Here is a 27,262-nt window from a genome sequence, read left to right on the forward strand (position 1 = left end):
TGCACCAAATGGTTAACCAGTGGTGATCTTGTGAGGAGGGTGGGTGGGATTAGGGGAGTGAGCAAGAGGAGTATTCACCTAATACATTCTTGTCTTATTTGAATTTCAAAACAATGATTTTTGTATCTATAAAAAAGGACCAAAGTTTTAATGTTTGAAAACAATGGAACTAACAGGCCTAAGCCTCCAGTTTAGGGTGGCAGCAAAGTCGTTCTCCTGCTGCTTTTCTATGCAGGCTTTTGGAAAGATGGGGAGTCGGGGTGAATAAGACCCAAAGTACTTAAAATCCACATACACCAAGGGGAGCCTATCAGAGGAGAGTCCTACAATTTTCAAACCCCCTATTAACTCCCAGCTGGGGAAAGGAAAACTTCAGAAAAAGAGGAATGACTCAGAACACGATGTTTTGAAATCTTGCCCCGCCCTGGAGCGGGGGATGGGAACGTGTCTCACAGCTACTGGGCTTCAGTTTGGTCTGTAAGCCGAATATAGGCTGAAAGTAAGTAGTTGTGCAAGGGCTCCAATGATCATCAGATTTAGGGAGTGGGCCGTGAAGAAGGGCAATGAGGAAATGTAGACTACAGGCCAGGGGGAGAAAGGCAGTGCGCTTCTGTAGGTCTGCAGCCCACAGCCTGCAGCCCCTTGTCCAGGAAGGGCTGCTGGAAGCTCCTGTCCAGCCCCAGGGACATCTAGAAGATGTCAAGTGGAGCCCCGGGCCCAGCAAACCAAGGGCTGGTGTCTAGGAGGCAGAATCTTCACAGCTGGAGAGCAGATACCCCCAGCCCAGGATGTCAAAGGCCAAGCCTCTAGCTCCCCTTGGAAGGTGGGGGAGGCCTAGGCCAAGAGGGCAATGGGGTTCTTCCAGCCAGTGGAAGCTCCTCTAGGGCAGAAAGGAGAGTACTAGCAGTTAGCAGCTCTGGCCAACCTGACTTCAAGTATTGGGTCTCTTACTCATTAGCTGGATCATCCCGGACAAATCGTTAAACCTCCTTGAACCTTACTTTCCACATCAGTACAGTGGGGATAATAGTACTAGCCCCCATGATGGGGCTGTTAGGTAGATTGACTGAAGTAGTGTATGCAAAATACTTGGCATAGCGTTGAGCACAAAATTCATGCACAATGAATGATATCATGTCACCATCCTGTGACCTCCTTTTCACTCCCTTTAAGGCCCATCTCTCCTTGGACCCCCTAGTTAGTGCAGTGACCCAGAGCAAAGGCTTTGGAGTTACTAAAGTGTCTTCAAATCCTGGCTCCACCACTTACTAGCTAGTTATACAATTTGAGGTAATTACATACACATACATTTCTTGTCTATAAAATAATGATCTATATTGTGATAAATATATCCAGTGAACACTTTATACACCTTAAACTCACACAACGCTATGTTAATTAAATCTCAATTTTAAAATAATTTAAAATAAATAAAAATTAAATTTAACAAAAAAGGATAATCAGCTAATAATACCTACCTCTTGGGGTTGGCAGAGAAAGAAATGAGATAGTGTATAAAGTTCCTGGCACATAGTGACAATAAATCGTGGAGTTTTACATTTTTTGTAACCTTAAAGGTACTGAGCTCAAGAATGGGCACAAAGGCCATGCTGACATGTGCTTGTCTGCAGGCTAACTGCTGTAGCTCAGAGACAAGCTATCTCGAAGCTTCCAGAGGGTGCTAGCATTCAGGGTAGGGGGTTCCAGCTCTGGTGTGTGGAGAGGCTGGTGATGGGAGAAAGTCCACCTGGGAAGCCCAGGACAGCCCTTGCTGTGCCCAGCCCATAGGAAGATGATCAGCCCTGGGTACCAGCCTTATTTTAGGCAACTCCCTTGGACGTCCATGTGCTGCCAGAAAGAAGTGGATAAAAGCCAGATTCAAAAAGAAAGAGCATCAAGTCAGGATTAGAGGCTGAAGCAGTTAGGGCAAGCAGTCGGTGGTATCAGCACCTTCCTCCTAAACCATCTCCCCTGTCATTCGCCACCTCTCTTTCCCAAGGTAGGTCCTGATCAGCTACCCCCCACCCCCACAACAGCTCTTGCCTCCACAAATTCCCTCTTTTGTCCCTGCCCAGACCCTAGAGCAAGGTGGTCTGACACTGGCCCCAGCTGCTGTTTCTGACTCATAGAAACCCTGCCCAGAAGGGTTTTTTCACAGAAGTGGAGGCCTCGGTGGAGCCATGGGAGACAACGGGCATTAAAACCAAGCTAACAGAGGTCTGTAAAGGGAAAAATGGGCCCTGATCACGGTAGTCTCCGTGAGGTTCACCGCCTTCCCCCGCAGCCTCCCAGGCAGGAAATTCAGGATGAGGTATGAGGTTTCCCAGCTGGGGAAAAGAAGTGGCTCTCCCACCCCTCCTTCACAATAAAGGCTACCTTCACTTCTCACACAACGTCAGCCACATTCTATGTTGCTTGGCCAACAAACAACACAATCAAGTGGGAAGGAACTGCCTCCCCTGTAGACCCAGCCGACACTCCTCCTCCAGGAAAGCCCTAAATAAACGCAATTCTATAGCACTTGATATGTAGACTTCACCTTTTCCTATAACTTCACAGTTACCAATATAGCATTTGTATACCACTGCCTCCGGGAGCTGCCAGGGATAGCGTCAGAAAGGGCCCAGGGCAATGGCCCTCACAAAGGGACAGACAATTTGACTGTGGGAACCCGGCTAGGCAACTTCCTGACTTTCTGTGCTAAAGAAACCCCACCATCAGTTCAACCTAAGCGCAGGTGTCTGAAGAGAGATTTAAGAGATTTAAGTTTAAAACAAAAACCCAACAACTACCCCCAGACCAGCTCGACTATATATAGTCAGCCCTCTGCCTGCCTAAAATGGAGACATCATTGGTAAAATTCATCCAAAATGGCAAAATAAAATAAAATAAAATAAAATCCTAAAATCATCGCTGCTTCTCAACTCTCAAGAGAACGGGGTCAACAATGCAATTTCGCCTAAAGTTAGCCCTAGAATGTGGTCAGTTTTCCGGAGAAGGCAATAGCAACCCACTCCAGTACTCTTGCCTGGAAAATCCCATGGACAGAGGAGCCTGGTGGGCTGCAGTCCATGGGGTCACCAAGAGTCGGACACGACAGAGCAACTTCACTTTCACTTTCATGCATTGGAGAAGGAAATGGCAACCCACTCCAGTGTTCTTGCCTGGAGAATCCCAGGGACAGGGGAGCCTGGTGGGCTGCCGTCTCTGGGGTCGCACAGATTCAGACATGACTGAAGCGACTTAGCAGCAGCAGTGGTCAGTTTTCAACAAGTATTTATTGAATGTTAAATAAAGGAAAGGCTCATTTCATTTCAGTGGCACTTGGAATTATTCAAACCGCTTTCTCTGTCTATACCTGCTCGACTGAGGGGTAGGGGGTTATGCTGGAAAACTCTCTGGACTGGGACTGAGGACACCTGGGTTCTGGTCTTGGCTTTACCAGTAACTGTCCATGTGACCTTAGATAAGTCGTGGTACTTTCTGATAAGAGACAGAGAGGGCTCACAAAAGTGAGCACAAGCAATATGAACTACATGATTGGTGTTTTCCTTTTAGGAATGTCATGGACAGAGGCCAGGTTTTATGACAACCATGTCTCTAGTTGGGGCACAAAACTACCACCCATGCAGGCAAGTTGGAATGGTGATAGCTGACGACCAGCAGTGGCTGGCAGAAAAGGTAGTGGGAGGGGGGCTTGAAGAAAGTGAAGAGACATGGAATGTTAGGGTGGTAAATCTATGCTGTGCTCCAGAGTTGTAAAGACACTTCTAACTCAAGGCTCCCTTACTTCCTGGCCTATGGTGGAGGATGAGCTCCAAGCTTCCATTTATTAATGACAACCCAGTCCAGTACTCTTGCCTGGAGAATCCCATGGGCAGAGGAACCTGGTGGGCTACAATTCAAAGAGTCACAAAAAGTCGGACACAACTTAGTGACTAAACAACAAGAAAAACCCCTAATGCCAGAAGAAAGATAAACAAAGGACTTAGCCAATTCACAGAATAAAAATGGCAAGAAACATAAGGCAGATGGGAGGTGCAGAAAATGTTTTACCTCATAATTAACGGAATTAGGAAATGAAGGCATGGAGATATCAGTTAATAACTAGCTATCAGATGATCGAGTGTTTAAATAAGGTGTGTTGAAGGAGGCTCTCTGATACAGAGGTGGTAGGACAAACTGGGTCAGCCTTTCTGTAAAGTAATTTGGCCATATTTATCAAAAGCCATTGGAGGAGGAAGTGGCAACTCACTCCAGTATTCTTGCCTGGAAAATCCCATGGACAGAGAAGCCTGGCGGGCTACAGTCCATGGGGTCACACGACTAAAGTGACTTAGCATAGCACACATCAAGAGCCATTAAACTCAGTAATTCCACCTTTAGGAATTTATCCTAAAAAAATAATCACAGATATGCCCATATATAAGGAAGTTCATCATAGCAATATTTATAATAAGGAAAAACTGGAGATGCCTAAAAAATGTCTGACAATAGGGGAAAGATTATATATATATCATGGAGTCATTAAAAAACATTTTCAAATAATTTATAATGGTATGAAAAATACTAAGTAAAAAAAGCTGGATTACAAAACTATATTGATAGTTGAATTCCAGTCATGTTCAAAAATATGTATATATATATATATATATATATATATGCACAAGAAGAAAGACCAGAAAGAAATAAAAAACATTAACAGTGATTAATATATTTGGTGATAATTTTATGAGTGATTTTTTTCAATCCTCTTACATTCCTGTATTTTCAAAATTTCAACATGTGTTACTTTTAAAATTTAAAAAGCACACTAAAGGTATAAGGAGATGAGGGGCATTGTTGATTTTCTAAGTCTTCCAACTATTTAGAGGTAGAAAGGGACCTTTGAGATAATCTAGTCCAGGGGTTCTCAACCCTCCCTTGGTATATATAATATTTTATAATATACCCTTGGCCTGAAATGCATTTCATAGTTAATATAAACTGCTTATACACATAATTTCCAGAATAGCAATATAATACAGTAACTATAGTACAAAGAAGAAACAAAAGAAAAGTCATTTAGAATCAGAGAACTATACTTCAGATGCGAATGCCTTTATAAGACTATACTAAAAGATCTAAGAGTCCAATGCTTCCACTATACATGCAGATTCACTGCAAATGCAAATGCTACAAAGGAAGACTAAACATTGGAGACTTAAAAACCATGAACGGCACTCCTGTTGGTGATCTGATTTTCAAAAGTCACAACTCTTGGTAAATTTCTGAATAAAATAAAGGACCATCTTTACTCAATTTACACAATTGCTGCATTACTGGAAACTCAGTGTATAATATTAAAACTATAAAAATATGTTTTGTGTTTATTTGTGTAACGATTAGGCCCAGATAGTTGTACTAGGTTTTTCTACCTATACTGATGTTCTATAGGGCATCTGATGGTTTACAGAAGATTTCTAGTTCCCATTTCCCTTTCATATTTATCCAAAACATGAAATCCACAATGACTCCCTTTTTAGGGAGTAGGCCTTGCATCCTTTAAAACTAATGATATTTGCAGTTGTAGCCTTTGAAACTATTTCTAAAGCATATTGCCAAAGAACAGCAAGCAATTCCTAGAATGTGTTCTCAAAAGTGACACAAATGCTTTTTGAATCACTGGAAGCACTGGTCTTCTATAGTAGCACCAAGGCACGAGAGAAAATTATTAAAAAAAAACATTTACTGTGATCCCTTGGTGATTTTCCCTAGCCCAGCCCCAAGCTTCAGAGGTATAAAGTGAATTGAGCTGGAAGAAAAGGACTAACAGGGCCAGGCCTTGGGGAGAGGGAGGGGAGCTAGGTTGCTAGGTTACCGCTTGAGCCAATCCAAGTGGTCCCAGAGCGGCACCAGACACAGTACAGGTCCCTCTCTCTGCCCCACTAGGCTGAGGGCTCTCTAAAAGGGAGGGGGTCAAAAGGTGGTGGAGGGGTCTGGTCATTCACACTAGGCACAAGTAAAGAAATGAGGCAGAAGCACAAAGAAACAGACATCCTTCTATTTCTACAACTATTCAAGTCTCCTTCATTAACTGGCTTCCCCCCGGAAAGAAGGATTTCTTTATTAAGAAACACCAGAGGGGGGGGGGGAAAAAAAAACAACACCAGACAGTGAAAATCCCACCATACACACACAACACACACACACACATTTGTAGGCTCACACAAAAGTGCTGAGATTTACATATTAAATTGCATTTAAGTTAGAAAACAGATTTAAAAACAAAATAATTTTTTTTGCCTCAACAAGGTAACGAGATTCATTCAGCAGGAAAAAGGGACTTATGGGTAAAGGCAGGAAGGTCAGGACAGGAAGAATGGAGTTTAGCTGCTATAGATTTAGAACCCACTGCTGCCACTGGTGAAAAAAGCAAAGGGGGAGATGGTGTTCTCATCTAGGGCAAAGGGGACCCCAGGGCCAAAGGGACATGAAAAATAAAAAGGCCCCAAAGAGTCAAATTCCACCAGCCCCCAGAGGTTTGGGATTCATGCCAACCATCCTGGCCTGGGGAAGTGGGGAACATAGGAAACTTAAGGAATGGGGAGGAAGGGGAGAGGTGGAAAGAATGTCAGCCATTGAAAAGAGTAAACAATTTAAAGCCTATTCCCCTGGGAAGGACCAATTCATCAATCTCCACTCTGATCAGAACTCAGACTAGGAACAGTCCCAGCTGGTGCATGGTATGAATGGACAGATCTTCAGGCCAAGGTCTTAAAAATAGAAGATTTATAAAGCAAAAGAACAAGGGCAGGGAGTAGGGAAAACCAGAAGCTTTAAAAAAATCATTTCACACTAGTGATAAGGGGTTTCCATTTTGACCCTTCACCTCAGGAAAAGACAGCTTATCTAATGCACCCAAGGGTCAACAGAAGATTGCTGAGGTAAATTGAAGGAGGAGAGAGGACATGGGCTGAGACAAGACGGGCTGAGAACTGACTAAAAACTGTTTCATCTGAGTGGCAAGTTAACTGAAAAAAATCTAGTTATCTTCCCAACTTTCCAGGCTTGGCTTTATTTTGAACTGACTAAAATCTAACTACAAGGACAAAACCGAGAGAGCCAGAAAAAGAATGGGAAAGCAGAGGCAGATAGGACAGGAATCAGAGTCGGTCACAGTCCCAGTCTCTCTGTCTCTCCAAGGACTGCTAACGTCAAACCCTACTACAAGGAAAATAGGAAGACAGAGAAAAATCTGTGAGCAGCCAAGTTTCATTACTTTTGATTAATTGGGGAGAGCGAAACAGGAATTGGTAAGGAATTTTGATTAGAGACCATTTAAAAAGAAATATATACCATCACTCGTAAAAGATCACTAACAAAATATTTCCGGGGGCAGGAGGCTGATGAGCCTGCTTTAATAACCAAGACTCATCTGCAATTAAAACCATCCATTTGCATAAAAACAATATCCTAATAAAGAACTTTTTCTCTTACTTTAATATAACCCTTGACCCTCCCAAGCTTTCCAACACTGTCCATGGCCTTGAAAGGCTTTTTTTTCCCTAGTTCAGAATAAGGTAAACTTCAACCCAGAGTGTAATATAGATCAGTGGATAATTTGGGAGCAATCTCTCCAACCCAAGGTCCCCTGGAAAAGGGGAGTATGGGCAGTAGTGACAAGCAACCCCTTCAACCCCCACCCCCACCCCCCCGCCGCCACACAAAGAAACACCCCACAGTGGTTCCTGAAGTGGAAGGGGAAGGAGGAGGCAGGCAGTTTGCATTAGACACAGTTTAATCACCTTCAAATAGATTAAAAGTTCTGGTTTACACTCCCCCCCTCCCCAGAAGTCATCCAGACAGGACCCTGGCTTAGAAAGAGAAAAACACAGGTGCTCTAGGAAATATAGCCACATATAATACATAAATTTTCTTCCCTGAAATAGAGCAGGTCCTGAGCAGAGCTGACTGGGGGCCACAACCCACCCCCAGGGTGAAGCGACTCTGGGACTCTGCCGGTGGAAGTGCTGGAAGAGTGGGGCCTGGAGGAAGCCCCTGGTGTGGTTACCAAGCCCGAGATGGGCCAAGGCCTTGGAGTGGGTTACCCAGGAGGGCAGCAGTGCGGGGCTTTCCCTCCTCACTCAGCCGAGGCCTAATGGAAGTACTTGTTATCCTCTTTTTCTATTATTCTTTTTCTGTTTTGAGGGGATACAGGGGGAGAGGAGAGGAGAGGAGAGCCTCTCTGTGCCTTGGTTTCCCCATTTGTGCATACAGGGCCTCTACAGGCCTCACACAGGGAGTCTGAGGGGGTAGTGTTTAAGTGAGCACTCGGGCTTCCTCTGAGGAAAAGGAACCACCAAAGTGCACACTTTTATTACTGCCGTTCCTGCTCCCAACGGGAACAAGAGTCAAAAGGAAAACAAATTAAAAGGGGCTAGTGAGAGAGGAGGAGAGATGAGACAGAGAGTGTGAGGGGCCATGCCATTGGCATCTCGTAAGTTCTTATTGAGAATGGCACAGGTAGTAAAAAGTTTCTGGGTAGTCTACAAGAAATGTAAATTGTTATCTATACTGCAACTACTTACATATATCTCACGGGAAAAGAGTGGGGCTTAGGTGTTAAGAGAGTGGACAGGGGACAAAGGAGAAGCTACACGAATAAATACAACAACTGGAAGCTACCTGCCCCGTTCCTGAAAGGATTTGCTGGCAATGTTGGCACTTTGGAGCCGTGAGAATCCTCCAACCCTACTCTCCATCATCCTCCATTCTGAAGGCCTCAAGAATCCAGGGAGAATGCCCTGGCCAGCAGTCTCTGTGACTGCCTCTGGACTCGTGACATGCAGCAACTTGAGGGGATTTGAGCCAGTCTCAAGGACCTTTACCCCAGGATTGGGCCAGTGACCCCAAGCAAGAGAGCTGGGATCTGGAGGGAAGAGAGGGGAGTCCAAAGAGACTCCGTGGCTGAGGCCATGGAAAACCAGCGCCAGGGCCCAAGAGACCCATTTGTCCAGTTACCAGAGGTGACTGACATCTTCTGTGACTGCTTAGAGTCCAGAAATTAAAAAAGCTTGCAGCAAGAAAATGTCAGTTTACAACAGGGTGAATAAAGACCAAAGAAAAACAGTGAGAGGAACAGCTTACTCTCTCTCTGTCTCAGGTTTACCTTCTCCCCTTAAATCTCTCACAGCCCTAATCAAACACAACGAAAGTCTCTTCCATACATAGGCTACTTCTCAGCTTCCGTCACCTCCTGTGGGGGCTCTGGGGGCTCTGGGGGTGGCATCTCTTCAGGAGTGCTGGTGTCCTCCGGCATCTCATTGCTTAGATGGTCTATTGGAGCCTGAGAAGGAAAAGATATCAAAGTCAATACAGAATCCAAATGGAGATAATCCATACACACTGAACTCATCCTCTGAACCCATTAACCACACTCATGGCTAGAGATATGCTCCCACCAGCCTGAAACTCAGAACCAAAACTAGACTATTGTCTTCTCAACAGAAGGCAATTGAAGTTTGAGTTCTACTCTTAACTGTCTGTTGTGGACAGATGTTTCCATTATTATTCATGATACTAATAAATGGGACCACAAATAATTACACAGATCACCTTCCCTCTTTCACAACAGAATATTATAACATACATGTCTCACAAGGTCTGGCACAGTGGCTCTCAATCTTCTTTGGGCCCTAATACGTGGCTCACTAGAACAGTGATTCTAAACCAAAGAGGGTAGGGTGGCTAAATTTTCAGATGGTATATCTGCTTTGAAAATATCTCCTGAATGATACAGTCAGGGAAGTCTCCAAAATAATTCCGTTTATATTATGTGAAAGTGAAAGTCTCTCAGTCGTGTCCAACTCTTCGGGACTCCATGGACTGTAGCCCGCCAGGCTCCTCTGTCCATGGAATTCTCCAGGAAAGAATACTGGAGTGGGTAGCCATTCCCTTCTCCAGGGGATCTTCCAAACCCAGGGATCAAACCCAGGTCTCCCGCACAGCACGTGGATTCTTTATGACCTGAGCCACCAAGGAAGCCCATTTATATTATAATAACATCAAAAAGAATAAAATACTTATGAATAAGGGTAACAAAAGAAATATAAAACTTATACTCTGAAAACTACAGAACATTGTTGAAAGAAATTTTAAAAGACCTACATAAATGAGATTACAGACCATATTATTGGCTCAGAAGACTTAATCATGTTAGGAGGATAATATTCTCCAAATTAATCTACAGATTCAATACAATCCCCATCAAAATTTCAGCTGGTACATCTGCAGAAATTTATTAAGTTGATTCTAGGAGTCATATGGAAATTAGAAGTACCACAACTAAAACAACTGAATAAAGAATAAATTTGGAGGACTCACACTTCACAATCTCAAAACTTACTACAATGCTACAGTAACCCAGATAGTGTGATACTGGCATAGGAATAAACTTATTGATCAGTGGAATAGGACTGAAAGTCCAGAAACAGATTCTCACATTTATGATCAACTGATTTTTGACAAGGGTACCACAACAATTCAACAGAGTAAGGATAATTTTCAATAAACTGTGCCAAGACAACTGGATATCCACATGCAAAATAAAGAATTTGAACCCTCTACTTCATACAATATACAAAATTTAACTCAAAATGGATCAGAGACCTAAATGTAAGAGCTAAAACTATAAAACTCTTAGAAGAAAACAGAGTATAAATCTTCACGACCTTGGATTAGGCAATGGTTTCTTAGATCTGACAGTGAAAGCACAAGCAAAAACAACCAAAATAGATAAACTAGACCACACAAAACTGAAATCTTTTGTGCTTGAAAGGACACCAACAAGAACGTGAAAAGACAATATACAAAATTGGAGAATCTTTGCAAATCAAATCTCTGATAAGGGACTTACATACAGAACAAAAAACTCTTACAACTCAAAAATTAAAAAAAAAAATCCCAAACAATCCAATTTAAAAATGGACAAAGGATCTGAATAGACACTTCTCCAAAGAAGAAGATACACAACTGGCCAATAAACTAATGAAAAGATGTTCAATATCAATGCATCAGGGAAATGCAAATCAAAACTACCACGATATATGGCTGTACATACACAAGGATGGCTAGAATCAAAATGGTGGATGATAATAACAAGTGTTGCCCAAGATATGGAGAAACGGGAACCCTCATATGCAACTGGTGGGGGTGAAAAAATGGTACAGCTACTTTGGAAAACAGTACAGCCATTCCTCAAAAGGTTAAACATAAAATTATTATATGACCCAGTAATTTCATGTATATAGCCAAGAGAAATGAAAACATAAGTCCATGTAAAAACTTGCATACACATGTTCATTTCCGCATTATTCATAATAACCAAAAGGTGGAAACAATCTAAATGTCTATCAATTGATGAACGTATAAATAAAATGTGGTCTATCCATATAATGGAATATTATCCAACCATATAAGGGAAAAAAGTACCGCCACAAGCTACAACATGGATGAACCTTGAAAATACAATCCTAAATGAAAGAAGCCAGTCTCAAAAGACCACATATAATACGACTGCATTCACATGAAATGTACTGAAGAAAGAAGTCTACAGCAAAAGAAAACAGATTAACAGTTGCCTAGGGATGGGGCTGAGGGAACTGGGGGGAAAGGGACAGTGACTGCTAATGGGTACAGGGTTTTTTTTTGGGGGGGGGAAGGGCAATGAAAATGTTTTAAAATTGATTGTTGTGATGATAGCACAATTCTGTGAATATATTACAAACCAGTGAATCCTACATTTTTAACTGAGATTTTATGGTATCTGAATCATATCTCAATAGAGCTATTATTTAAGAAGAAAGTTCAACTAATAACTTCTTAGGAACATACTTTATTAAAACATATCTGAGCAGTATAGCTGGGAGAGTTTCCGTAACACCTGCATATTTCAGAGAAGCCCCCTTCTATTAAGGTAACCAAACCACTAACTCCAACCCACTCTCCTGACCACTACCATTGCTCCTATAGCATTTTATTCTTCCCTCATCAAGACACTTGTCACTGTACCAACTAACAGCCTGTTTTATTGTCTCTCATCCCCACTACACAATGAGGTCCGTAAGAGCAGGGACATTGGATGCCTTGTTCATTGGTGTATCCTTAGCACATTGGCTGGCACAAAATGTTGGAGAAATGACTAGATCTTAATCTATGTCAAGGGCACAAAGATCTTAAGAAAATGTCAGCACAGAAGCAGACACAGGGAAGCTGGAGTGATTGGACACAAAATTGCCTAATTATATCGCTAAGGTATAAATTTAGCCTATACCCTCTATCACTGAATCAGTCTTAAAGTCTAAAAGCTTTAAAAAAAGTCAGGAACACTTACTGGGCCCTGAGGCAAAAGGCTGGTACTCGCCTCTTGAGTACTGGGGGGTCGACTTCCACTTTCCTCCAGTGGCAAAATACCCCTTCGATCCAGCACACTGAAGGAGATAGCAGAGTTAACAAAACACTTCACATCCACCTGTACATCCACCCACATCTGCTTGCTGTGTGTGCTGGAAAACACAAATCTGCCCTTTGGCAGTCTAGCCTGATCCAAGCACGCACCTCCTGCCTTCCATTCACTTTTTTCTTCCACAAATCATGGAATACCACATTAACAAAGGAATAAACAGATGAAATAAGAATGAAAGGTCATCCCTTCAAAACAACCAGCCTGTGGTCTACGGTTCATGTAAATATGGCACCCAGGGACAATCGAAGCCTTCTTTTGACACCAAGAGGCCATGTTCAGAAGAACCCATCAGACCAGGTGACAGGATTGGGTCTAACTGCTTGTCCCAAGAGTTCCAGAACCTTCCAGTCCTTTGAGTACCTGGGGGGCAAGGGGCCACACAGCACTTCACAGCAGTTCTTCACAATGTTTCCATGGCTATAGGGATTCTGGACACGATTCTTCCCTGTCCATGAGCCTTTGATCTGCAAGACAAAAGCCAAGGCTTACATTAAACATTATGTTGAAGAACTACATAGAGAATGGGAAGATGGAAAAGTTCTAGAGATGGATGGTGGCAATGGTTGCACAACAATGTCAATGTACTAATGCCAATTAATTGTACACTTAAAAATGGTTTAAGATGGTGCATTTTATGCTATATGTCTTTTACCACAATAGAAAAAAAATATATGCATAGCCATGGAAAAATATTCACAATAGAGTTGAAAATGTAGATACCTGTGTGTTATACATTATTTCCATTTAAAAATACATAATATTCATGTCAATGTATGGCAAAACCACTACAATATTGTAAAGTAATTAGCCTCCAATTAAAATAAATAAATTTATTTAAAAAAAGAAAAAAAAATCCAGACTGGAAAAAAACATAATATACTCACATAAACAAACATGGGAACAAGTCTAGACAAGTCTAGAAGACTATAGACCATACCATAACAATGGTGAGGCCTAGGAGGTAAAATTAGGAGAAGGCAATGGCACCCCACTCCAGTACTCTTGCCTGGAAAATCCCATGGACAGAAGAGCCTGGTAGGCTGCAGTCCATGGGGTCGCTAAGAGTCGGACACGACTGAGCAACTTCACTTTCACTTTTCACTTTCATGCATTGGAGAAGGAAATGGCAACCCACTCCAGTGTTCTTGCCTGGAGAATCCCAGGGACAGAGGAGCCTGTTGGGCTGCCGTCTATGGGGTCGCACAGAGTCAGACACGACTGAAGCAACTTAGCAGCAGCAGGAGGTAAAATTACAGGGACTTATTAGCTATTTTTTGTTTATCTGTAGTTTCTGATTTTCTACAGTAAATATGGATTAATCAGTAACTTTTTAAAAGCAAGGATGTAATTCAATGCAACTATCCCTCTCCATTCCAAATCCAGTTAGTTAACTTTTAAGGACGTATGAACGTTTGAAGACCTTGTGCCCACCCAACCATTCAACCTCTTCTTCCTCATTCCCTATAGGCATTCAGCTCCAAACAAAGCAGTCTGCTTGTTCTACACACCTGGTTTAACCATCTCCCACACCTGGCTTCTGCCTGCCTCAACCTCCCAGGCCCTGGAGACAGTTCTCTAGCAGGTAATTAGAGAATAGGCTTTTGGTACAAGCATATGTGATGAGGAGAGGAAAAGCTGACTCACGTCTTCATTGGTTGTCTGGTTGAGAGCCACAAGGAAAGTGTGGAATCCAGTCAGTCCCACGACGGACCAGAGCGTGAAGAAGCAAATGAGTACTTCTAGAACAGTGAGGTGCTGTTAAGGAATGTTGAAGAAGCCACACCAGGGGACTTAATGCCTTGGCCGATGCTCATGGCACCAATAACACCATCTTTAGCCCTTGGAACATACATCACAAATATATATCCATTTATAACAATGGATGAATTCTAAACTCACTGGCTCTATCCCTCACGAAAAGTAACAGACTCCTGTTTATACACTACAAGGAGCTCTCTAACAGATTTAGTGTATTTAGACGTTTGTCTGTTTATTCATCATTGGCTCTTTGAAAGGGACATTTAGGAGGGGTCCAAAGCAAAACAATGATGGTCATCTCTGCCACTGGAAAACAAACTCTATAAACAAAAAAATTGATGGGAAAAAAACCAGAATGTGAATTCTAGAAATCCCAATTGAATCTCCTTCTCAGAAATGTAACTGCTGTACAAAATAAGCCTTAGCTGTAACAGGAAGGTGGGACTTCTAGTGACACAAGAGGTCTATTGAGAGCAAAGTACAGCCCACTAGAGAAGGCACAGCTGAGCCTGGGATCAGAAGGACTTGGGAGGGAAGCAGTGGAGACAAGGGTGAAAAAAGACCTCCCTTTAAGCCCCAGCCATTTTCCATTCTGGTTGCCACCACTAAGACTACATTTTTCAATTTTAGACATTGGCACTCTCTGACGTCTGAAAAATGAGATGGTGGAGAACTGCAGACAGAAAGCACGCTGAAAAGTAGTTTAAGAGGGCTGCACAGGGACCTACTGCCAGGGGAGGATATGTTCCAGGAGTTTCTTTCAATGTCTCCAGGAAGCCAATTTTCAAGGATTCTGTGAAATTGGGAGGAGGAGTAGAAAGAAAGATTAGTAACTTCAGTAAAAAATACCCTCATACTCTAGTGCCTACTCACCTTCTTCCCTCCCTATCCTTGTTACAAGCTGGCAAGATATAAGCCCTCATTCAGGTAAGGGACTCACCTGCAAGCTGGTGCTTTCTTGACTAAAGGGTTCACCTTTCCAATGCAGGACCCAACACGACTAGAGAGTCAGCCACAAGCCCAGCATCTGGCTCCCCTCCCTTCTCCCTAACCTCCAGCTATGGGCATGGAGGGGGAAAATGCATTCATAGGTGAAAGAAACCAGATATCCCAGAAAAATCCTCTGTTTTCACCAATCTATATCTCTCCACTGTTCAAAACCCAGCTCAGAACTCATCTCTTCCCAGGGAGCTACCCTGAGGAAGACCACTCCTGTAACTCCACATCCTGTCTGTTCTTGGGTTGCTGGATGTGTGGGGGTGTGTGCACGTGCACAAGTGTGTGTTTTCTATCTTCTGAAGCAGACCATGAGCCACTAAAAACATTTCTCTGGTATAACCCCTTCTACCACCTCGCACCAAGCAGGTCTTATGAGGCAGAAGAGAGGACACATACACCAAAAGTACATCCCCAACCTTTGAGATCACCTGGGACATGCCAGGTGCTCTAGGGACAAACCAGTAATTATGGTCCTGATCCCCAGCAGAGGGCCACTGAGAAGGCCGACATGCTCAGTAAATCCTGAGGTTTGGAGCTCTGCTCAGGAGCAGACAGTGGTGCTCACTTCTAACTGGTCCTAAGGTGCCTTTGCAATGGGAAAGTCCCCCCAGGATATGGAACCACTCCCCTAAGCTGTCTTCAAGTCTTCTCCCCCCACCCACCCTTCCACCAACAGACACTGCCCTGTATACTCACTGAGGGCCACATAGACGATGTTGAAGGCGAAGACATAGATCGTGAGGAGGGAGAGAGACAGGATGAAGAGGTAGAAGTAGCGGTAGTTCCTCTTTCCAACACAATTCCCCACCCAGGGGCAGTGATGGTCGAAGCGTTCTGTGGGAGAAAGAGAGAGTCCAGCACCAAAGCCTCCAAGATGAAGCACAACCCTACCATCCACTTCATACCTAATTCCCAGACCCCTAGGATCCTTGTGTACTGCAACTGTAAAAAATACTGGTTTTTACTTTTTGCAATGTTTTCACAGCCATCTCCTTCGATCCCCACAATCACCCTGGAAATTAGGCAAAAGAAGATGTTCTTTTCTCCATTTTACAGATAAGGAAACTGGGATACTGAGGGGTTAAGTGATCTGTCTCACCGTCAGTTAACAGCACAGAGCTTGTTTTTCCAAAGAAAAGTCTTGGTACGTGAGTCTACTAAGTGCAGGAAGAATAAATCGGTATAAATAGCCAAGGAAATTTTGAAAAATGAGTAGTGTGGTTTTTCTTAAACTCCAGTTAGTAAAAAATTATACACCTTCAACGGTGTGGCATAGCTTAATGGAATGGAAATAGCCCAGAAATAGAATAGATGTCTGGGAAAAGGAGTGCTACAAAACCAGTGGTGAAAGGCAGTATCATTCCATAAACAATTGGTTACTTGACTGAAAATAAGGTTCAATCTTTTTTCCTCACACTATTTATCAAAAGTCATTCCAGCTGAATTAAAGAGTTAAATGTAAAAACAAAGTGAAACCTTAAAATAACCAAAAATACTAGGTGAACATTTGTCTCCTGAATGGAGAAGGGTTTTCTAAGCATAAAAGTAATGGAAAAAAACACAGATGACAAAGAAATTATTTGACTTCATACACTTTAAAAAATATTTCCTATATGTTAAAAATACTATCAGGAAAATTAAAGAGGAATAAAACCCAACAGGAATATATTTGAATTTTGAAACTTAGTGTATTAAAAGTCCTTATAAATCAATTATTAAATACAAATACTCCTTCAAGAAAATAGTCAAAAAGCAAAACAGTTAATAATACCACATAAACATATATTTAGTCTTCTGATTCATTAATAAGCCAGTGCAATACTAATACAACAATAAGAAAGTTTCTGCCTATCAAAATAAGGTTATATAAAATAATATTCAATGCTAGTGAGAACAGGGTAAAATGTATAATATACTGTTTGTGGAACTACAAATTGAGAGAACCTTTCTGGAAAGCAATTTGGGCACATGTATCAAGAGCCTTAATAATGTTCACATCCCTTTGGCAGAATAAATCCATTTTCAGTAATTTTTTACAAGGAAATAGAGAAGGGCACAGAAATTTAGGGTCAATACTTTTTCATTAAACTTTTTATTGTGGTAAAATATATAAAACATACAATTTTCCATTTTAACCAATTTTAAGTGTAAAATTCACTGGCATTAATTACATTTACAGTGTTGTACAACCATCACAAATACTTATTTCCAAAAATTTTCATCACTCCTAAACAGAAACTCTGTACTCATTAAGTAGTAACTTTCCATTTTCCCCTTCTCCCAGCCCCTGGTAACCTCTAATCTTCTTTCTATCTCTATGAATTTGCTTATTCTAGATATCTCACTTAAGTGGAATCATACAATATATGGCCTTTTGCGTCTGACTTCTCTCACCCAGCATGTTTTCAAGACTCATCCATGTTGTAGCATGTATCAGCACTTCATTCCTCCTTACGACTGAAAAATATTCCATTGTATAGCTATACCACATTTTTGCTTATCTGTTCATTTGTTGAGGGACACTTGGATTGCCTCCATCTTTTGGCTATTGTGAACACTGATGTACAAACATGTTTGAGTTTCTGTTTTTCAGTTCTTTTTGGTATTGCTATGGACAGAATTGTGTCATCTCCCTCCTCCCTAAAATTTATATGTTGAAGCCCTAAGCCCCAATATGACTATATTTGGAGATATGTCCTCTAAGGAAATAACTAAAGTTAAATGAGATCATAAGGGTGGGGCCCTAATCCAATACGACTGGTAGCCTTATAAGAAAAGGAAGTGACACCAGAAGTATGCGAGCACAGAGAAAAGGCCAGATGAGGACACAGCCAGAAGGTGGCCACCTGCAATCCTCACCAGAAATCCACCCAGTTGGCTCTGTGATTTTGGACCACTAACACCCAGCACTATGACGGAATTAATTTCTGTTATTTAAGTTACTCAGTCTGTGGTATTCTGTTATGGCAGCCCAAGCACACTAATACAGGTATATATCCAGGAGTGGAATTGCTGAGCCATATAATTTTAACTTTTTGAAGAACTGCCAAAGTAGTATTCACAGTGGCAGCACCATTTTACAATTCCCACCAGAAAAGTATGAAGGTTCCAATTTCACCACATCCCTAAACTTAATAATTTTGATTAATGTGTTATAATAATGAATGAAATAGGACTGTGAATAATATATACTGATAGCAGATTGCCTAAATAAACTAGAATATAGTCATATGATAGATTATGCAGTCATTAAAATAACATATTCTGGGACTTCCCTGGCAGTCCAGTGGTAAAGACACTGCCTTCCAATGCAGGGATGTGGGTTCGGTCCCTAGTCGGGGAACTAAGATCCCACAGGCCATGCAGTGAGGTCAAAATAATAACAATAATATATTAAAAAAACATTTATTAAAGATGTAGAAAAATGCTCAGGATATAACATTAAGTTATATTCACATTAAGTACATATACAAAGGCAGGACTAAAAACTCTATCATGTATGATCCAATTTTACAAACAAGAGAAAGACTAGAAGGAAATACAACAAAATGGAGAATGAGCTTGGTATTAAGTTTTATTTATACCTGTACTTTCCATCTTTTCTATAATGAATGTGTATTATTTTAATGAATCAAAAAAACCCACAAAGAATAAAATACATCATTTTTAAAGCACAATGAGCTGTGTACCAGTCAAAAATATAAGTGTTAAGAATGGTGCATCTCCTAGTTAAAGGGCTGCAATATCTTTTCAGAAAAAGGAATGAAGATAGCCTTACTTTAAACAAACCCACCATATAAAAAACATTGGAAAATATATATTTATACAGATATATTTTTATTATATTAAAATCACACTTTTTTCTAATAATACAACCAGTACATGCTCATTGTAGAAAACTTGAAATTTTTTTTCTAATGAGGGAAACAAAATCCCTTATAACCCCACAACCTATAGATAATAGACAATAAGCATTCTGGAGTACTTCCATGCATAATTCTTTATACATACTTTTATTTTTTTCAATGGGTAACTGAGATTGCACTATAAATGTAGCCTATCTTCTATTTTATTTCATTCCACTCTCTAGGATGAGCTTTTCCCATAGACAGAAGTCTACTGCATGAATGTCCCACAATTTATTTGACCATCTATCTACTGGTGAACAATAAGGTTCTTTCCAATTTTTCATTATTATAATAATCTGGAGGTAAATATGTGCATACCTAAATCTTTTACCATATCCCTAACTACTTTCTTGGGATAGATCCCTAGAAAGCAAGTTAGTGGCATCATAGAGCATACATGTTCCAAGGCATGAGTCTTACTAGGTTGCCTTCCAGAAAGTTCATTCCAATGTATACTCTCACTAGTATAGGATGAAGCATTATCAAGTTTTCCTTGCTGAATTCCTAGATTTAAAAAGATCTTGGTTTAATTGTTTTCTTTGATGTTGAGTAGAGATGAACATTTTTTTCATGTTAACTAAGTAAATGCATTTCCTGTTTTATCTGCTGTCCATATTTCTACTGAAGTATTAGGGCTTCTTCTTTAAAAAATCAACTTGCATGAGTTCTTTATCTTTAAGAATATTAATAAGGAGAGGAAATTCTTTCTGAAAACCGTCACATCAGACTTTCTTGAAATACCACGTTTCCTGGTTCACTTAAAATGTTTCAATTTATAAAAATCCTATCTACATATAGCTTTTACCATTTAAAGTAAGATACATCTTCCCACCCTTAAACTAAAAAGAATTGGCTAATAAGAGGAAAGCAATGTACTCAGGCATACTCCATGGCATATACAAAGAATGCTGGAAGAATGCCTATTGATAATATAAGGAACAGCATACATCTGCCTTTCAACAGACGTATTTACTGTCTGTTTTTGATCTTTTCCAGGGCTCAGCATACAGTAGGCAGTGATTACAACTAAGTCACATATATATGCAAATAGAAGCACGGACCCCTGTATTATGTACACATACACCTGCCACACTTGAAGCAGAAGCAGAGAAAGAACAAATGAGGATTTTGGAATTAGACCCTTTCCAGCTTCATACGAACCTACACAAAGGTGCTTCACCTATTTCCTCATCTGTACAATGGGAATAATATATATCTTATGGTGTTTTTATAAGTCTTAAATGAGAGAAAGAGAAAGCACTTAGCACAGTGCCTAATATATATGAGAAATTCAATAAGTGCTAGCAACTTTTTTCTTCTTGGGAACACCACTTCTTATTTAGCCCTTCCTTCCTCGATGCTGCCCTCCAGTGGACTAGGATTCTCCTCCCCCTTTGCAAGGTGGCTTCCACTTGAAACAGATTCAGCAGAGGAAAATTCAGATTTGAAAAACAGGTAAAGTTCATCTCTTCATTTACAAGAGGTTTTTTTTTTTTAATTTTTAGACTAGAGGATATTTAAATTATGATCTGATCTACAGAAGTACAGTTGATTTACAACTGTTCAGAAGCTTGTTTCCTATCTAAAGTTTCTTAACTAAATCTAGCTCATTTTCTATCTAAATCTATTTTCCCATCCCCACTGATTTTTCCTGAGAAAAATCACTCTGATCCTCTTCAAGTCAGCCTTTCCCCCAGGCAAAGCCCCTTTAGTTTCACTCACCCACACAGTTGTCACAGATGCTGCAATGAGAGGCCCGGGGAGGCCGGAAGATCTTGCATGTATAACAGTATTTCAGTTTCACAATCTGGTTGTTTATCTGGAAATTCTTGATACGAGGGGGTGGTCGCTGGCCTTGGGGCACCGCACCATTGGTAGCTTCTGTAGATCAGTAAAGACAGTTAATACCACCTCTCCAAGAGCAATGAGAATAATCAAAGGTTCCCTAGGCCCACTATCATCTCCAGACTAGACTCTCAACATCACAAGGGTATCTTTCCAAAACTCCACTGAGCGCCATTCAATTATTTTGTTTACACGTAAAAAAGTGTTTCTTCAAGCTTTTTGGCTGATAACAAAGAAAAACATTCATATAAGAAGAAATAAAAATGGCTAAAAAATACATGAAATGAAAACATCCAACTTTACCTATAACCAAAGAAATAAAAAATTAACACAAAGTTACCATTTCCACTTTCTATATTAACAAATATTAGAAAGAAAAATACCCAGTGTTGGCAAGGATGGGGAGGAGGTACCAGTAAGCAATATGGCAGTGACTACCAAAATTTTAAATGTGTATACTTTTGACCCAGCAATTCAACTTCTAGGAACTTACCAAATTACAAAGAGATGTACAAAAGATGTTAAAGCAGGATATTTGTCACAGAAGTCCCTTTTAATAGTGAAAGACTGAAAATAACCTCAATATCATAGTAGGAGATCGGTTAAGTAAATTATGATACACACATGGGGTGAAATATTATGTAGCCATTTTAAATGATGCGTGCATTTTAAATGATACAGGAAAATGTTCACAACATACTGAAAAATGAAAATGTATGCTAAAAAGAAACAGGTATAAAGGATTTTATCTTGCAAAAGTAAATATATGCATGAAAAAAATGGCAATATTTAGAATCAGAAAAACAATCATTTAAAAATAAGTGATACATGCTTATTGCAAAAAAATTTGAAAAAACAGAAAATACGAATAGGAGATAAGAAAAACCACTGACAATCTCTCAACTCAGGGATATTTATGCATTTTGGTGTATTTCCCTCTATTCAACAGATAAACAAACATTCATAATTTTTTAAATTTGAGATTATATTATAGATACAATTTTATACTTTGTATTTTTCACTTAACATTATACAACAGGCATTTTTTTTCCACAGTTGTTAATTGTTTTTTTCTGAAAACATCATTATCTATATTGTATCATATGCATGTACTGCAATTATTTTAACCAATCCATGTTATCGGGCATTTAAGCTGTCTCTGGAATTTTGCTATTTAAATGATGTTGTATGCAAAAACTTAAAACATTAAAGATAAAGCTTGTTCCCTTTGATCTCCACCCTAATCACAATCTCCTCCTTTTCCTCAAGAATATGTTTATGTGTTAAAATTTATTGCTAAATCATAAAGAAAAAAAGGAAAACATGTTGAAGTCTGGGCAGTAATATATTAAGTTGCTGTCATTAAAATAGCTAGGAAAAAGAAAAAAATGATGCATTAAAAATCCTTCTACGATTATTTGAGTACATCCCAGATTTATTTCCTTTAGCTAATCCTGAGAGAAGTGAAATGACTGAGTCAAAGTGTAAGAACCCTTAAAGCCCATGTCACTTATTGCCAAACTGCCTCCCAGACAGATTGTATCAATTTAATGCCCGCCCATCTGTAGCATGTGAGAGTGCTTGCCTCATTGCACCCTTGCTGTGCAGGATAATTCTAAAAACAGATTTTTTTCAATTCACTTTGATTTTAAAAATATCTGCCATATGGAACTTTTTTCCTTTTTTTGCAGAGTGGGGTGGATGCTGTGAAATCAAACAATAACAGTGTGACATAAGTCTTAAAAGAATGGGGAGAGCTATTCATTAGAGGATGATAATAAGTACCAGCACGTCACCTTAACCTTCTTCTGCATGTGCTTTGCATGAAGGCACCTGGGAGACAGTGCATGGCTCACCCTCCCCATGAGGCGGGCTACTATGCAAGGGAGCCACATGTCGTCTTCTCTCCCCTACCCAGACCCCACCCACAGCATGCCTAGTACAGGGCCAAATGCAAGTTGACAAAAACTTGTTAACATAAACATATGTATGAACTCAAGAATACACTCTACTATTGAGAGAAACGTGCTAAATGCAGAGGTAACAACCTGACAGCTCAAGACTGGGCCCTGGGCCCAGCAATCTGGCAAAACAGAGCTAACCTTGCTAACCGTCTGCTGTGAGAGGAAAGACCACGTCAAAGCACTGCCTTGACCTTCAGTTTCTCCATATGTGAATGGAAAGAGGATGATGAAAGAATAACCCAGAGAGAGCAAAGACTACACTCACAGCTGTCCCTTCCTATCTTGCTGCTAACTAGCCCAGGTCTTCCCCAACTCCAGCTGTGGCAACAAGCCCCACCTCTGCTTCCTTCCCACAACTCCCACCCTCACTGCGTCCCTAAGTAGTCTGAGCTCAGATGTGCACAAACATGTGTCCCCTTAGCACAACTAAACAGGCTGAAATTTTTTGAAAAGAAATCCACTAGGAAGCAAGATAACCACAGTTAAATAAACAAAAGAAATACAAAAGCTGGAAGCTTTCAAAGCAAGAATATCAAATAAAAACACTGTACATCTTAAACTTACACAATGTCACATGTCAATTATATCTCAATAAAACTGGGGGGAAAAAGAAACCAACTAGAACTGGGAGAAAACATTTCCTTGACAGCAGCACGCATATAAACATTAGGAATAAACTCAGGATGAGAAGTACAGAAATTATATTAAAAATGATAAAAATTGTATCAAAGGGTACAAAATTCAGTCTGAAAATACAGAAAAATATACTATCCTCTTGGAGAGGCATATAATATTTATACAAATATAGATTCTCTCAAAAATAAGATATAAATGCAATATAATACCTATTAGAACTCTAACATGTTTGTATCTTTCTAATTAAATAAAATAATATTATTATTAATAAAATCCCAACAAACAAGCAACAATAACAAAGCACCTGAAGAAACTAAAGGCTAACCACGGGTCGGTGCTCCACTGGCACAGCTTTAGTCTTAGAAGTCCTGGGTCCCTTTCTTCTACTCTACATGACTTGGATGCTGACTCTAGCTGCTTGAGTATCAGACTTGAGAATAACTTAGGCAGGCACCGACTGCTATTGGATCCGGTGGGCTCCCAGTCTCTCGGAGTACTGGCATCAGAGCCTTCTTTTGCAGTGTGAGCTCCTAGGATATCCCCTCCTCGAGTTCTGGAATGTTCTGCTTCAATTCATGAGGGCACCCTGGCTGGCTCCTGGTTAGTACAGCAGTTCATCTCTGTCCCAAAGAGCCCCACCCTGAGCTGCAGACTGCACTGTGATGAGCTTGTAACTACTTCCTTTACCATTCCTAGAATTCTCAATGGTTCCTGGTACCATAAGTGTCCCCTTTCATCCTGTGTTTCCCTAAAGCAGGAATTCTTAGTTAGAAACCCATGCAAGTGCTTCAGAAGACCTATGAAGTCCTGAAATTATATCCAGGGACTTCCCTGGTGGTCCAGCAGTTAAGACTCTGAGCTCCCAATGCAGGGGGCCCAGGTTCAATTCCTGGTCAGGGAACTAGATCCTACATGCTGAAAACTAAAAAGATCTTGCACGCCCCAACAAAAATCCCATGTGCCACAACTAAGACCCAGTGCAGCCAAATAAAATAAATAAAAATAAATATTAAAAAATTGTATATGTGTGATGCATATAAAAATATTTTTATGAAGAGGTTTATAGTTTTCATTTAAAAAAATCAAATGAATTGATGACCCTCCAAAAGTTTTTATTTTCTTAATTTAAAAAAAATCCTCTTGGAAACAGTGTAGCAGGACCTTGGTAAGAAATCTTTCCTGAAATGCAACCCAAAAGAGGGAAGAATGAAGTTCACATTCTTTACTGAGTGGTAACAATCTCAGATTCAGGATCCCTGGGGGAAAAGGCTGGAAGTGAGTATTAATCTGCAACTATAATTATGATTCCACTCCCTTACCAATCAAAGCCACTCATTGTACAGCATCTTGCCAGCTGGTCAGAAAACCCACCTATCTCCATTTCTATGAAAGCTGCTTCATCTGGTAGGGCCCGAGGGATCACTCCAGGATCACTGAAGCTGGTCCTCAGCAGGGTAGCCATGGAGAAAAGGAACAGCATGGCAGCGAACACAGGGATGGCAGGAGACAGCTGAACAGCCAGGTAGCGGCATCTGCAGAAAGCAGACAATTGAACACTTGGTTACTCCTACACAGTACCGACCTCGAATTACTACCAGTGTGTCACTCTGGTCTCCACAACAAAATCACAGTACTTCAAGGGCAGGGACATATTTTTTGCTTTTCTCAAATTACCAAAACCTCCTAACACATGGTTCTGCACATACTAGGAGCTCAACAAATACATCACTGATTGATGCTACCTATAATATACAGGAGACAGTCTAAGGGACCTCCAATACCCCCAAGCCCAGTCCCTTCCATCAGCCTGCTGGGAGCCACATTTCCTATGCACTTCAGCAAAGGCTCATACCTGTTAAGGTCTGGGACGTAACTGAGCCTGGATTGTAAGCACCACAGGTTGCTTTCACTCTGGGAATGTCTAGAGTTTTTCGTACTCACTCATCTGACATTGGGCCTGAGCCCAAGGAGAGGGAAGAAAAGATGAGGACCAGCTATGAAGCAGAGTCCCAGTGTCAAACAGGTGGTGTGTCCAGTGTGTTCAAAGGCCACTGAAAAGCTTCAGAGATGCTGCCTGACTCTGCAACATCCACTTACTCCTCTACCTTCCTCAATTAGCTCAGCCAGTAGGTGACCAGTGACCATAAGCAAGTAAATAAGAAAACTGTATCTCTTTAGCACCCCTTCTCAATATCATATTTCTTCCCTCTGTTCCCTTAACTCACCTGGAAGGCCATTCCTCTCCCTCTCTGGATATCCCAGCTCTACTGGCCTTTCAGATCCAAAGCCATCAATGCATCAATGCCATCACTGTCATCATTACAACCACAATTTATTGAGGACACACCATATGCACTTGGCTCTTCAGACGCACTGTAGCATCTACTTCTCACACTACATCTGTGATAGCTAAAGAATCTGGGATTTAGTGAGGTCTTGCCTCTTCCAAAGGCCTATCCTAAACTGCACTGTTTTTCGCTACGTTGACTTCATCTCCCCCAGTTAAACTTCCGAAGAGCAAGAACTTTGCCTTTTAGGAGTGGGAACGCCTGGGTTTGAGCTCTACCAGCTCATAGTTGCGGTAACTGAGTTAACTTCTGTCTCCTTATCTATGAAATGAAGATGATAATAGTAGTATTTCATAGGGTGGTTGTGTGGCTCAAATGCATGAATATAAATAAAATGCTTAGAACTGCCCTTGACACATAGTAAATGCTAAGTAAATGTCAGCTATTAGCATTATCATCATGGATCTCTATCTCCCTGAGCCTAATACAAGTATGGGAACAAAGAAGCTATCAACAAATACTTGTCCAGTTGAACTGAACATCAAACCAAATAAATGGGAATATGTGATGAGAGTTATCACTGACCTATTTTTTATTCTCCTTCTCCTGATGCATATTTCCTCCTTCAACACAGAAATCTTGTCTTGGAAGCTGACTATAAGTAGATGAACAAGGACCAGAGGGAGAGTGAAGAGAATAAGCTAGGAAAAAGGCTTACCTCATCAGCATGGGGATTAAGCATGCCGCTGTCCACTCGGAGCAGACCTTTAACCCCAGGCTGTACCTTCGCTGCATGTTTGGAACAATCCCCATGAGATCCTTCTCCTGCCTCCCTGCCACACACTCAACTGCATGGCGCGTGGGAACCAACCGTACTGCTTGGCTGAGCAATTTGCCATGAAGGTGAACATACGGAGTGAATTTGCAAATGATTTCTGCGGCTTTTTGTTTGCTTGCCTGCTTGTTTGTTTTTTAACAAAATCCTTGCTCTCAGCTTGCTTTTGTATGATTTTCTTCCTTCTCCTAAAATCCAAGGGTAGGGTCTGGCTAACTGAGTTCAGGGTAATGAAGGTCCTTGCATAGCACGAGCTTGCGGATTACCCTCTTTTCCACTGCTCCCCTTCACTGGTACAGATAATCAAGAAATGAATTCAGAAAAGTCACCTGCACTCATCAGGGACCCAAAAGGACATAGGAGAAACACAAGGCTCCATCTCTGAGACAAGCCAAATGAAATTACCACACTGGCAGAAAATAGCCATCTTCCTCATCACTGCCCATCCCTAAAATCACTCTTGAAAACAAAGAAGTGACATCTCCAGAATTCAGACTGCCCTGGGTGTATCATTGCCAATGAAA

General features: G+C 40.9%; 1 protein-coding gene across 1 annotated transcript in view; it reads right to left on the bottom strand.

The window, feature by feature from the left end:
• Positions 1–7,762: 7,762 nt before the first annotated feature.
• ZDHHC9 (zinc finger DHHC-type palmitoyltransferase 9) overlaps positions 7,763–27,262 on the bottom strand; it is a 29,451-nt gene continuing 9,951 nt past the window's right edge. Inside the window, 8 exon segments of the mRNA NM_001034561.2 lie at positions 7,763–9,328; positions 12,374–12,470; positions 12,866–12,969; positions 14,150–14,252; positions 15,008–15,056; positions 15,959–16,096; positions 20,893–21,051; positions 24,987–25,147. Of these exon segments, the coding sequence (NP_001029733.2) occupies positions 9,215–9,328; positions 12,374–12,470; positions 12,866–12,969; positions 14,150–14,252; positions 15,008–15,056; positions 15,959–16,096; positions 20,893–21,051; positions 24,987–25,147 (925 nt within the window). The 3' untranslated portion in view covers positions 7,763–9,214.

This window comes from Bos taurus, chromosome X (assembly GCF_002263795.3).
Source record: "Bos taurus isolate L1 Dominette 01449 registration number 42190680 breed Hereford chromosome X, ARS-UCD2.0, whole genome shotgun sequence".
In the NCBI taxonomy this organism is placed as follows: Eukaryota; Metazoa; Chordata; class Mammalia; order Artiodactyla; family Bovidae; genus Bos; species Bos taurus.